The sequence below is a fragment of the Neolamprologus brichardi genome, chromosome 9 (assembly GCF_056152115.1).
Source record: "Neolamprologus brichardi isolate AB-2024 chromosome 9, ASM5615211v1, whole genome shotgun sequence".
In the NCBI taxonomy this organism is placed as follows: Eukaryota; Metazoa; Chordata; class Actinopteri; order Cichliformes; family Cichlidae; genus Neolamprologus; species Neolamprologus brichardi.
Window position 1 is genome coordinate 3094927 of NC_142112.1, and position 14066 is coordinate 3108992.

At 38.8% G+C, this 14066-nt stretch overlaps 1 protein-coding gene across 1 annotated transcript; it reads left to right on the forward strand.

Moving 5' to 3' along the window:
• Positions 1 to 227: 227 nt before the first annotated feature.
• Positions 228 to 8684, forward strand: LOC148101113 (uncharacterized). Its single transcript, XM_087845811.1, has 4 exons — positions 228 to 294; positions 1673 to 1776; positions 6369 to 6965; positions 7792 to 8684. The coding sequence occupies exons 2-4, from the start codon at positions 1759 to 1761 to the stop codon at positions 8470 to 8472; spliced, it is 1296 nt and encodes a 431-aa protein (XP_087701937.1). The 5' UTR covers positions 228 to 294; positions 1673 to 1758; the 3' UTR covers positions 8473 to 8684.
• Positions 8685 to 14066: the final 5382 nt, after the last annotated feature.

Below are 14066 nucleotides of genomic sequence, written 5' to 3' on the forward strand. Positions count from 1 at the left end.
GAGAGCAAAACCTCTTAAATAAATGGGGGTGAGGGTAAGCTGAAGCCATCTGATGTTTATGTTCATGAATATAACACACTGACACATTTTGACTTTGTTTTTGTTGTTTATTAAAATACTTTTAAATGTCTAGTTTTAGTTTAAGAACCATCTAGTCCAGCAGGTGGCGGTAATGCACCTTAAAGCTCTAACCGCCAAAGAAAACCCCCAAAGAAGAAGAAGCCGCAGAGTTCCCGCTTCATTGCGTTTGTGTTTTCGTTTATTTTTCTTCCTCATCTAAAGTGAAGCACTAAGGTAACTTTGATCTGAGTTTAGTCAATCTTGAATTTAGCTCCTGAGTGAAGTTTTCTGTTGCTCTCCTCGGTCTCTGTTGTCAGTTATTTGTGAACCAGTTGAAAGAAAAAGCCTCTACATCAAGTCAAGCTGCTATAAACTAATTTAAAAGAAAATATTAACAAATGCTAATGAAACACTGAGAAGAAAACAGAAGAAAGCTTTTATATTAGCTAAGTGTAATCAGAGTTTGTATTATTTTATTAGTCTGTTACTAAGCGCTAGTTAGCATCTCTGTGTCACTGTGTGGCACCTGCATAGTTTTTGAATGCAGCGTGCTATCCAAGCTAGCTAGCTAGCTAGCCCCACCCTTCATCCATATAAGGTCACTTACAGCGCTAAAAAATCCAAATATGTTGGCGGTAAAAGTGCTATAATGAAATCCATTTAAAAGAAAGGTAAAAATAAATGTATTCCAGGCTAAAACACAGCTGCCTCTATCAGCGCAAAGTTGTGTCGGCCCACATGGCATTTGATTGTAAAAGTGGCCTCACTCTGAGAGGCCTGTTGTTAGAATCATTTCAAAGATGATTTGATAAATTCTGATCAGTATTCAGTAAATGAGCCCGATTATCTGTTAGCAAAATAATAATGATAGGCCAGAGATACCAGAGATGCATTTTTAAAACAAATACAGCCTCGAACCCTAAGAGGGGATCTGTGTTCTTATTACATTTAAAAGTACTGCAGATCTTTTAAAGCTCCAAACAAAACTGAAATGGAAGAACAAAGATATATAGAATAGTCTTTTATTATCTTTGTACATATTCAACTAAATTGTGGGTGCTCCGCACCAACTGTGCATGGAAAACAATATAAATAGTAAGACAGTAAGAATAAATAACATATAAGAGAGTATATACAAAGAGGAGGAAGGCACACATTAGAGGACCGAATGCTTGAAAGTAGTGCAGTGGACTTGATACAAGTAGAGAATCGGAGTGTGACTGAGTGATGAGGGTTACTCAGATCATGGCTCAGATTTCTACACCCACTCAGATCGGATAATCTTCCACGGCACACCTGATCAGTTCTCACGGCACACGTATATATGCCGCGGCACAGTGATTGGGAAACACTGTACTCTCCATTGTAATCCATTGATTGTTCTGTTTTCATTCTTGGCCAGGGCTTTTTTTAAAGAGGAATTGCTCTCCTGGTACTGGTGTGCCATACTGCTGAATTTGGTATCGGTGCTCAAACCTTTTGTGTTTGTTTCAAACAAGTTATCCACCCAGGGAAGCTAAAATTTGTTCTTTCTGTTGTCAGATGAACATATGAGACACTTTGACTCTTCAGTGCAGTGTGGAGCCTAACAAAGTTCTGTTTTGTGTCCCAGCTGATCAGCAGGAGGAGAAGAGTCTGACGGAGCAGCAGAGGAAATTTCAGCTACTTGGACTCAGCTCAGCCACTGCAGAGAAAACAATGAGCTCAACAAAGAAGGTGACAGATACTAGTGTTAAGAAATACTCCATTAACCCTTTAAGGCCTATTGGAGCAGGAATGCTCCGTTTTGCGTAACAATTTTAAAATCCTGGTAGAACTGCACTTAAGCTAACACAATTATTTTATTTAGGAGGAGTTGTACTTACATCTTATGCCATCAGCTTGCCCTTGGTCACGGTTTCCTTCCACATATGTATTTGCAGAAATTGCATAAAAAGCACTTGCAGCAAAAAAACATAACATACCAGAAACACGCTTTGCCGTTTATAACACTTCCTACGTTAGAATAGATGTCAGCGCGAACTATCACATGTCCGACTTTACCTGCCAAAACCTGCCTTCAGCGATACCTATACTGGTGTTTTTAAAAGTCATGTTTGACTTTATTCTTTTCTGTATTGTTTCTGGGATGCTTAGAACTCAAATTGCACTGTTGGCAATAGTTTATTTTGATGCACATGCTGTTTGTTTTGCAAATTTGCATTGTAATATTTATTTTTATTTTTCTTGCAGTATATAAAAATCTCAAAAATACTCAAAACAAATTTCCTGTGGTTGGAAACAATGTGCAACTTTTTTGCATTTACAATTTTGAGGGATAAACCTCTGAAATTTCTTTAACTAGAAATATGTGTACAGGGCTGCAAAATCGCTAGCCCGACGTCCCGGGGCTAGCGAATTTTCCAGTCGGGCTACCAAACTCTATCTCTGCCCTGCCCGTCGGCCTATCGTAGGAAGGAAAATATATGTCAATGCTTTTGCATTCTTTCAGAAATGTAGCTGGGTAATTATGTCATTGGCATCGGTGAGCCACTGTCAATATGTGACATATTGAAATCGTTTGAATTTGCGCTTGTTTTTTGCTTTCACTTTGCAATCGCGCGAACTGTGTATAGAGAGGGACAGCACTGATTGGTGAGTGATGATAATTTGCGCACCAATTCCTCTGACATCGTCTTATCAATGTTAGCTTACTATGCAAACATGACAAGTGAAATCTCCAGCAGCTTAAACATGTGAGAGGTTGATCGCAGAGAATCGCTGAGCGTTATGTGAGTGCGTGTGTAAAAGCAGCAGGATATATATTTTAGTTCTGCTGAGCCAAATAAGACAGGTCAGCGTGAAGAAGTGACAGCCAAAGAAAAGCTTACCACAAAATGGAAAAGTTATGACAAATCAGACTATAAGGCAAAAAGAAAGTGCAGCTTTATGGTTTCATGGACAAAAGAATTTCTGTGGCTGCAATATGACAAGCTAAATAACCAGGGCTGCACATAAGTGGTCCACAGGTGTGCATTCGCTGTCAAAATAAAAAACGCACACAAGATAAGAACTTGCAACACGTGTTTGCGTACATAAGATTTTCTGGAGGAGGACAGACATTTGTTTAGAACTCTTAAAGATGTCGAAGAAGCTCCTTTAAGCAATTACTGTGATGTTCCTCCACCTCCAAAGAAATGTCAGAAGGAGTCCGAACCGCAAAAGAAGCACGTATTCTCGGAAAAGTGGTTGCAGGAGGTGAGCTGGCTTCAAACAAATGATGAACGCACAGAGATGTGGTGCAGAATGTGCCGTGAAAATCCCACTCTAGGGCAAAAACAGCCTTTTATATGGATGCAAACGCGCGTTGCAACTTCTTATCTGGTGCGCGTTTTTTATTTTGACAGCAAATGCGCACATGCGGACCACTTATGTGCACCCGTGTAAATAACATAATGTTCTGCCGGGTGTGTTGTTGGTTTTCCCTTGATTTCTGAGTCGACAAGCGCCTTTGTTACTGGGACCAGTCATTTTAAGAAAGGCCCCCATTAGAACCCATGAGAAATGCAAGAAATGCATTATTGCTCAGTCTGCAATATCTTTCCCAGAACAAGCACCAATTGCAAATAACATAATAAAAATAAACCTGAAAATCCGTTTAAAACAGCGTGCTATGTTGCAAAGAGTGAACTACCACTGGCACAATTTAGCACTCTTTGCAAACTTCAAAAAGCAAACGGCCTCGATCTTGGTTCCACTCGCCTCTTACCCGTGACTTCAGTGGAAATTTCAAATTCAGGATCTGACACAGACTGATTCATGTTCTACACAGTTCTTACAAGTTCATAGAAATTTCTGTTCAATTAGAACCAAGTATTTGAGCTGATGATTGTAATTTTTATACAATGTTGTAATTTGTGTTTCAACAATTTTTTGATTAATGTTTTGTTTCCTTTACAATATTATACTTTAATGTGTAATATTGTAAAGGAAACAAAACATCAATCAAAAAATTGCTCTCTTTTTTATTCGGGCTACTTAAATTTATTTTGGGCTACCAAAAACTGAACAGTCCCTGCCCGAAGGGCTACCAGGGATTTTGAAATTTTGCGAGCCCTGGTGTAGAAACAGAACCAAAAAAACTGATTTAAACAATTTTTTGTATTTAAGTACAGTTTTTTTGCACTTTATGTAGTTACTATGGACTCAATGCATAGATAATATTAAGATTTGGGATCTAATGGTCATATTGATGTATAGCAACTTGAAATGATCCCAAAAATGGCATTAAGGGCATGTAAAAATATAAAGATTAGCTCTGGCAAACTTGGTTCTATGGTAGTTCTTAAAGGGTTAAAAGAAGAAGTACTGATATATATTTTATGCAAAACTAACTGAACCTTGTGCTATATTAATGTAATGTAATAATCATGTAATAATACAATGCCTACATTGTAGAGGGTGACTTTGCCTCTAAAGAGGAAAATGGGCAGGGAAGAGGTTAAAGTGGGATTCAGCAGGATTCAACCCTAAAATCAGCTGTAGTGGCTCAGTGTGGGGAAAAGAGTCACAGCTCACAATCATTTTTATTGAGTCGATTTTCTTAATGTACAGGCTGTGATCAGCTGACCTGCTGCTCTCTGTGGATGTACACAACTGAATTCAACCAGATGTCTGCAGATGTTTCATGAGTTGTCCTGGCTGATTTCCATCCTCTACACCAGGGGTGTCAAACTCAATTGCACAGTGGACAAAACTCAAGGCACACTTTAGGTCGCGGGCCAAACAAGATAAACATTTATTGAACACACTAAAACCATGTTTTTTAAACATAAATATGAATAAAAACAGACAGGAATATTATTCCAGAATAAATAAACTTAAAAAAAAAACAACTTTAACTTTAAATGTTTTGATCTTCATAAAAATATATCCTGTCAAAATTATGCAAGTTAGAAATATGAACATGCTGCCAAAAACCCCAGAAAAAATAAATGAAAACATACACAAGGTTGGAGCTGCATGTAGACGGAGCTGGGGCATTGCTGCAGGAATGGAACTAATAAACTGTGCGGGCCATTCAGTGTCGTACTTTGCCTTGAGTGTACCATTACACTGCAGCTCCATCTGAATCTGCACAGGTGCAGTTTCCACGTAAATGGGTTGAGAAGCAGCTCGAAATTCTCTGTTTGTGCTTCACAGTCACCAAAGCGCCGTGCGAACTCAGTGCGCTCAGTTTATCAGCAAAGTGCGCCGACTTGGTTCAACATTACTTGGCAACAGGGAAAGTGAGACAGGTTGCACTGGTGCATTTGTGACAGCTTCACTTGAAATGCCTTCACCGCATCATACATGCCATGTCCATTGTTAAACCTCCCAATTCTTTTGATCTTTGGGCTGAAGGAAGGACAATACTCGGTGTATAAATGCTCAATCAACAATCTTTTATTCCATACAATTCAACACTTTTGAGCATAAACCATCCGGAGGGGAGATGAGCGCGGGACGGTGTCCGCCTGATCTCGAAGTGTCTGAGCGTTTCTCACATTCTTAGAGCTTCAGCCCCCCTCCACCTAGTCATAAAACCTAAACATTCACATTCTTTCTCTCTTACGGCGCCTAAGTGACGGCCTTGGCTCCCTGTTTTATCTCCTCCTGATGAGATGGGGCAGAAAACCTCTCCGGTATGCTCTGTTCTCTTTTAATCAGACAAATAAGGCCATGACTCTCTGAAAACAATATTTCTTATACCTCAGCAGTATAATGCATCATAAAACAATATCATTCATTCACAATAAATCAGCAGTCTAATGTAATACAAATCAGTTTAATAACAAGCCTGTTTTGAAAATGTAAGGAGTAAAAAATACAGATTTTTTTTTTTTAATGTAGCGAGTAAAAGTAAAAAATAAACCTCAGGTTACAGTCAGACTGAATCAAGCTAGTAACTGTTACATTTGATTTATTATTATTGAATAAATTAGACAATTATAGAAATTTAAAATAGGAAACAGCAACAGGAAATATAAAAAAGTACAGACCTGGTAAACATTTATTACTATTCTGAGTGTTAGCATTAATATTTGTGTACAAGCAGGAGGGATGGGCATGATTTTAGAGTGTTTGAACAATGATTATTATCTTTAACACCAGGTTGGATGTAATGTGTTACTACTACCAGTAGGTGGGGATAAGAGACCTTTAAGGTGTTTGGTGCCACACTCCACCTTCAGGTTTAAAACTAGTGTTAATGGAGGGAGTTTGAAGCTTCAGTTTGTTCAATGACTGCATTTCACTCACTGCCTCTGTTTGTATCTCTGTCACTGCAGGACCAACATAGACCGAGAAGTCAGCGCTCTCAGGAGGCCGACAAACCTCACAGAAGAAAGAGAGAGAAAAAAAACACCTGTGACGAGTGTGGGAAGGATTTTACCTGGAAGTTTAAACTAAAACAACATCAGCTCATCCACACTGGAGAGAGACCGTTCAGCTGTGACTTGTGTGGAAAGTCGTTTTCTTGGAAGAAAGCCCTGAAAAGACACCAAATCGTCCACAGTGGAGTTAAAGCTTACAGCTGTGATCAGTGCGGCAGAGCTTTTACTCAAAGTAGCCACTTACAGAGTCATCTAGTTACCCACTCTGGAATTAAAGCATACAGCTGTGACATCTGTGGAAAAACTTTCAGCCAGCTATGTTACCGAAATATACACCTACGCATTCACTCCGGAGAAGATGTGTACTGGTGTGATCAGTGTGGCAAATACTTTACAACAGACGCACAGTTACAACGCCACATGTTTACCCACACTGAGGAGAGACCTTATCAATGTGACCTGTGTGAGAAGACTTTTAAAGCTCCACAGTACCTGAGAAAACACCAACAGATCCACACCAGAAAGAGACTCTACAAGTGCAGTTACTGTGAGGTATGTATTTTTATTTTACTCTTCAGTTCAGTCTGACTGTTTGGAACAAGTCTGCTCATTAAATCGTGTTAGCATGTTAGCACTTCTACTGCACCGAAGAGTAGCTCTGAGCCATTATTCAGATTTTCATTTCAGTTATGATTTTTGTTTACACGATCATGAAAAACTGAAAATGCTGAAAATTGATATGTTGCTGTTATTTAATCTTCAGGCAGCTTCGTGGTATATCATGGTGTTATTATTTCTGCATAAATGGCCTTTCATTCCTCTGTCAGGTGTAAATAGAATAAAATAAAACATAAATTAAGTACAAAACCAAACCATTCAGTAATCTTCTCTTATGGTTAACAAAGTTGTGTCGTTACGTAATGGTGTTACAGCTGTAGTATCATTGCTTACATATAGCTTTAGTACTTTTAAACATTAGTGTTAAAATACCCATTTAATGTTATAATTGCAGTGTCATTGGGGGTCATAGTTTTTCTTGTATCCCGGTCAGCTGAGTGTTATAACTGCACAATTACAGTGTTGTTAATGCAGTATTAAATTAGTATTATTGCAGTGTTACAGTAGTTTACCATGGGTACCCTAAAAACATTAGTGTGGTAGTACTTAAGTGTAAGTCAGATGTTACTGTAATATTAATGAAGTATTCCTGTAGTATTATGGTGGTAGTATTGTAGTTATTGTAGCCCAGTAAACTGAGTGTGATAATGTAAACAGTAAAATGTAATTGGACGTCTGCAGAGATGCTCTTTATTTCAGGCGACGTTCAGGATAAAAGTGTTGAAGGACTGACTTACACTGTCTTTGTGTCTTTGTTTAGAAGCAGAGCGACACAGATGGATCCACTTCTCAACCCTGTCATCGCTGTGGTGGTGGGAAAGACTTTCGTTGTGACATCTGTGGAAAAACTTTCAGTCAGCAAGCCAGCCTAAAAATACATCAACGTAGACACACTGGAGACAAACTGAAATACTGCAAAGAATGTGGGAGAAGCTTCCCCACATCATATAAGTTAAAACGACATGAACTCTTTCACAGTGGGGTCAAAAACCACCTCTGTGATCAGTGTGGGTCATCCTTCACCACTGCAGGTAACCTTAAAACACACAAACAAGTCCACACAGGAGAGAAACCATACAAGTGCAGACACTGTGACAAACGTTTCTCACAGTCAGGTTATCGTAACAAACATGAACGTACACACATGGAAGGAAACTACAGCTGTGAGCAGTGTGACAAGAGCTTCAGTAATCTCAGTTCATACTCTGCACACAAACGATCCCACGTTACTAATAAACTGTTTCACTGTTACCAATGTGCCAAAACATTCACTTCATTATTTGCTCTGTGCAAACATCAGCGTGATCACGCAGGGCTGAAATCGTTCCCATCACATGACGACAGCGAATCTGAAGAGAGAGAAACATCCTCTTCTGGTTTCAGGGTCCAACTTAAAACCCTGGAGATCAGGCTCCACAGAGTTCAGATCGACTCTCCTTAAAGATCTAATGAGGCTATGAATCAAACTGTTCCTTTAGTTCAATGTTAATCTTTATAAATTGTTCTTCTGTAGTGTTTGTGTTCAGTGGTTACCTTTTTTTTCAGTGGTTGGAGGAAAAATCAGTTTCCTTTTGTTCAAGTTTGTATTGAATGTATTTTAGTAAAGTTCTTAAATGAAGTTTAAAAAAAAAGTTAAATAAAGAATTGTTTGAATGACAAAGATTTTGAGCCATGATGTCATTTCCTGTATTTCAGAGTAAAGACTGAAGTAACAAATGGAAACATGTTTACAGTCATGGAATAAACACTGATGGGTCATCTGTAGGAAGTACTATTGCTGACCTGACAGATTTGACCTTGTTTACAAAGAAAGAAAGGAACTGATTACATGTGTCAGCAGAGGCTTTCAGGGTTGTCTAGAGTAGAGCTGATAGTGTTAAAGAGAACATGGGGATTATGACAATTTAACACAATGATCTGAGAAAAATATCTTTCTCTCATTTTCACTGTATTCTGATCAAATTTCCAATATTCTTTTAACATTTCAAAAGAAACTTGCAAATTGTCTTTCTTCCACTTTCACTCTGCTCTCCTACACTGACGTCTGACTGCTCGGGTGGATTCATTTAACCAGGGCTGAGGAATATGTTTTGGGCGCCTTGTTTTTAATGGGTTCACAGGGTTTAGGGTCTGAGTACAGGTTTCCTGGAACTGCAAAAGCAGCTCATCTGCGGTGGGCCCAATAAGTAATCTCAGGGTTGATAAAGATTTTCTTTATAAAAGTGGAGGAGAAGAGAGCAGCGGCGGGGTGCAGCGCGAGCTTTAAACTCATGCACATGAGAAACAGGTTTGTGATGAGAGAACACTGAATCCCACATTTCCAAATAAAAAACAGATAAACCATATGATAACACCAGGTCAAGAGTGTGCTCCTGCTGATGTGTAGGGCCTTCTACAGACTGTACAAGGTCAAAACACTGAATAAGATTTTAAAACTCTTGAGCAAGCAGTCCATCAGGGCAACAGACATGAATATTAAAATCACCAACTATTAAAATCTGATCCTGTTTCGGCACAATTTTAGCCAAAAAACATAAAAAGTCATTTAAAAAATCTTTGTTAAACTTAGGTGCCGATAGATTACTGCACACAGTAAGAGCGTCCCAGTTCAAATATGAGAAGTTCAAAGCTGGAGGGGAAACCAGTACATGGAGTTGTTTGTAGTGAAAGTTTTTTCTTAAAAACAGTCAGTATTCCTCCTCCTCTACCTGATCTCGGAGCATTAAGAAATGAGCAATCAGAGGGTAACAGTTCAGAAATAATGCTAGGCTCACCAACGCTCATCTGTGTCTCAGTCACAAACAGGAGATCCAATCCACTGGAAGAAAGAAAGTCATTTATAAAACCACACATTTATCAGAGCCATCCTTGTTGGAGCTGGAGCCTGGGCAGGCGTTGTCTCTGTAGCCCACGTTAATGGGCGCGAATTCAAAAGGTTTATTCCACGACCCCTGTTACGCCCCAGTCTAGGGGTACAGGAACATAACACAAGGGTTAGAAAGGAAGTGACCCCACCCTGGTCCCCAAAACCACACCCAAGTGAAAGGTGATTTATTGTCTAAACTGAAGCTGAACTCCAGGGTGAACAAAGGCCAAAATTACAAACAAAAGCCTATGTGAAACAGAAACCAAACAAAAGACAAATGCTACACCTAATCAATGTTCCCTCTAGTTTTTCATGTGTCTGAGCGAACACACAAACTCCCTGAGCGGTCCCTTGGACCACTGTGAGCAACAGCAGACATGTGCACTGTGGTCACGCCAGCATCGAATCCATCCAAGTTACATGGTTTATTAAAATAATCAAATTACAGCATTTACATTTATGTTAGACTACTTTTAATTAACTGCTTTGGCCCACTTACAATGAAATTTTAAAAAAAAATGTTCATGACCTGTGTAGTATGTTAGCTCTATTGGAAGTAAAAATAACTTGAACTCCAATTTTGAAAACAACTTATATATATATATATATATATATATATAAAGCTCTGACTTGTATTATGAGTCTGTGGTCTGGGTGAGAGTCTTGTAACTCTGTCTGCAAAATACAGCATATGATGAGCAATGTTGGGCAATTAATTATGTCGTTACTTCTTCAAAAAAGTAACAGAGTTTTGAAAACAATGAAGTTTTTTGCAGCTGTTTACCTAAAAATGCAGCAAAGACGTTTTTTTTAAATAAACATTTCAAACTATTTACAGAACAATCAGCTGTTCTGCATCAAATTTGATGCCACACAAATTATTTGCGCCACTCCAAAAAATAATTTCTGTCCACTATGAGATAAAGGAGAACAACAGCCTGATACCTGCAGGCCTGCCAACAGATGTATCACTGCTGTAACACCTGTAACATTCAGCAGTCGCCTCATTGTTCTGACACACACAACAAAACTATTGACTACACAACACACTAACTACACAAGATTTGCGCTAAACGTCGCAAATCTCTCACATCTCAAAACACCGCCGTCACTCCTAAAGCTTCCCCCCTTCCTAAACAACTGTTGCGATATAATTTTTACCTATGAAGCGCCTTGTATGGAATACCAGGACTGCCATAATGAATTAATTAAATACACCATTAAATAATTAATTAAATGTGACAATAATTCATTAAAATCAGAAATAATTAAATACATAAATATTTACAACACATGTAATTAATTAATTAATGACACATTTAATTAATTCTTGACATCATTAATTAATTAATAACACATTTAAATAATTATTTAATGATTTATTTATTTAATTCATTTTGGCACTTTTGTCCCCTTCATCTCTCTCCTTGAAATAATTTTATCTGTCAGCCTCACCCATCAAACTAAGTGGGCGGGGTTAACGCTGCCATGCAGTTTCTCTAACATTTGATTGGTTGCCGTGCAAAGTAAGTCAAGACAGGTCGATCCTAGATAATCGATTGCTTGTGTAGACTTGGGCTGTATCCCAATTCAGGGTCTGCAGCCTTAAAGTACGCAGCCCCAACGGTCCTCAAGGGCCGCGTACTCAAAGACCGCTAAGGCCGGAAGTGTGAGGCTTGTGAAATGGGACGGTCTAGCCTCCATCGTGCTGCCCAGGTTGCCTAGCAACCATGATAGCTGGAAACGTGTGGTTGACAGAAATGAAGGAGAACATATTTTGTTTGTTTGTTTGTTTCTACATGAGCTTTGTGTGATTTAATAAGTATCTGAGGCTGAGACCACAGGACTGTAAAACATGATTGTTGGGCTTCATATCTGTACTGAACAGTCATTTAAGATTAGCTAGTAAATAACAAATAGTTAATGTTTTTCATGAGACTAAAGTCAGTGTAAATATGAGATGGCCAATATTATAGTTATTATATTAATCATTATAAGTTATTACAGCAGTGAGTTTGAACTCTCAAATCAAATCACTTCTATTGTCACATCACATGTGCAGCTACACTGGTACAGCACATGTGAGTGAACTCAGTGTCAAACACTGAGCTTCAGTAAAGATTCAAGTTGCAGTTATTTATATTTCCTATCACCTTAAATCTTCACTCAAAGACACTCAAGTATCTTTGACAGTTTATATGTAGATGTATCATATATCAGAGACAAATGTTGTTCCTTCAGTATGTTGGCATTACTAAATTTGGCTCAATGCTTACATATATGTGTAAAAAGCAAATGTACGAGCTGTGATAACTGTGTCTGATAGAATGAAGAGTAGACTGATATATTAAATATTCCTTTATTGGGTGAGAAAATCAGACCATGTCATAACTGCTTTAAGTCACACAGAATAGATATCAGAGCCTTAAACAGGCTGACTTCTGCTAGATGGTTCAAACTGGGCAGAAAGTCTACAAACACATAACATCCTTATAGAATATGATGTAACACTATAGATCAACTTACCTCAGAATATATAAAGCATATAAACAATTACAGCAATATGATGCAACAAACACAGCAGCTACTGATCCAAAATACTCAAAGCTTCATAGAACTGAAACAAACATTTATTTTTAGCTCCATTCTGCTGCTGATACATACTTTAGGTTTCTGAACATTAAACTTGTTGCTGCCTTTCATAGTGTGTAACTTGAAGGCCCTGAGTACTTTCTCCCACACTGAAAACACTGGATGATCACATTATTTGAACATTACCTAATAAGACTGATTCAGGACAGTTAGTGATGTTAAACTTTCCTAGCAGTCCTTCACAAACAGGGAACAGTCTGTCTATTCTCTCCATCTGTCAGCTGCTGCTGGCTCTTCCTCCTCCTCTTCCTCACACACTGCTGAGTTTGTCCTGGTGGATCATCAGGAGTGCAAAGCCTCACAGGTGATGTGCAGCAGTGGGTCCCTCAGTCTGTCCTCACTCTGGACACTTGCAGTCGTCACACATGGAAATCAAATGTGTGATAAGCTGCAGGATTCAAACACAAGTGTAACTTATAAACACATGTTCATACTTTTATTCCACAATCAGAGAGAAAGAAACAGAGAGAGAGTGCAGGACAGACACACAGGTGACAGTCTCAGGTGTATACACTGCTACAAACAGGAGGATTTAGTGTTTGTGTTATTACGAGTGCTGAACAAGAAGAGTTCCAGATGGTACAGTGGACACATGTGTGACTGCTGTGATTAAAGCATCTTTCTTTCAGCTTAACGAGTGAACCGTCAGCTCGTTCAAACACACGTTAAAGTCCGTTTGGCTCGACACCACCGAACAGAGGCAGCAATATAACAGAGCTAACATTAACAGTGCAGTGAATCCTGCTTGTGTCGTGATATTCAGGACTGCAAACCGAGCAGCATCACTGACTTTCAGCTTGTTGTGTTTGTGGATATATGACTGACTTTAATTATCCATAAAATCATCAGATTCTCTGTAAGATTAAGGTCGACTATTGTATTATTATATTTTAAAGGCTTTAAAAGCAAGTAAAAGCTGAACGTACAAACATCACTAATGTCACATAACTTTGCCGACATGTGGCCAACAGTAATGTTTTAATGTTCCTCATTATTAAACATTTGCACATAAATAAGTGACATAATATTCAGAACTTACTTTTCACAGTTACTCTTCGGCCGCTCCACTTCTGCTGTCTGCGGCAAAATTATCCACACCGACTGCCGTGCTATGAATTGTGGGATATGTTGGGCCAAGAAGTCTATACTGCCACATCCTTAAAATTCAGGGAAATGAAGGACGCATTTGAGGGCCGCATTTCAAGCAGCCTTTGAATTGGGACAGCCTTCGGCGCGCCGCTGTGATGTAATCGGCCTTAAAATGCAACCTTTAAGGATACAGCCTTGGGGCAGCCATGTATCCCAGAATGCATTTCAAATCACAGGCAGCAATGGTGGTGGTGTAGTTTTAATACCCCATTTTTCTGTCACTAACTACACATTTAATAGTGTTTTAGCCGCGAATATCGCGGTGTAATCTTCACATGTCTGGTCAGGTTGTCAACATAGAACATGTTTGTGCTCAGATGTTTTCAGAGATGTCACTCGCTCTGCTAACAGTCAGCTGACAGAGTGCA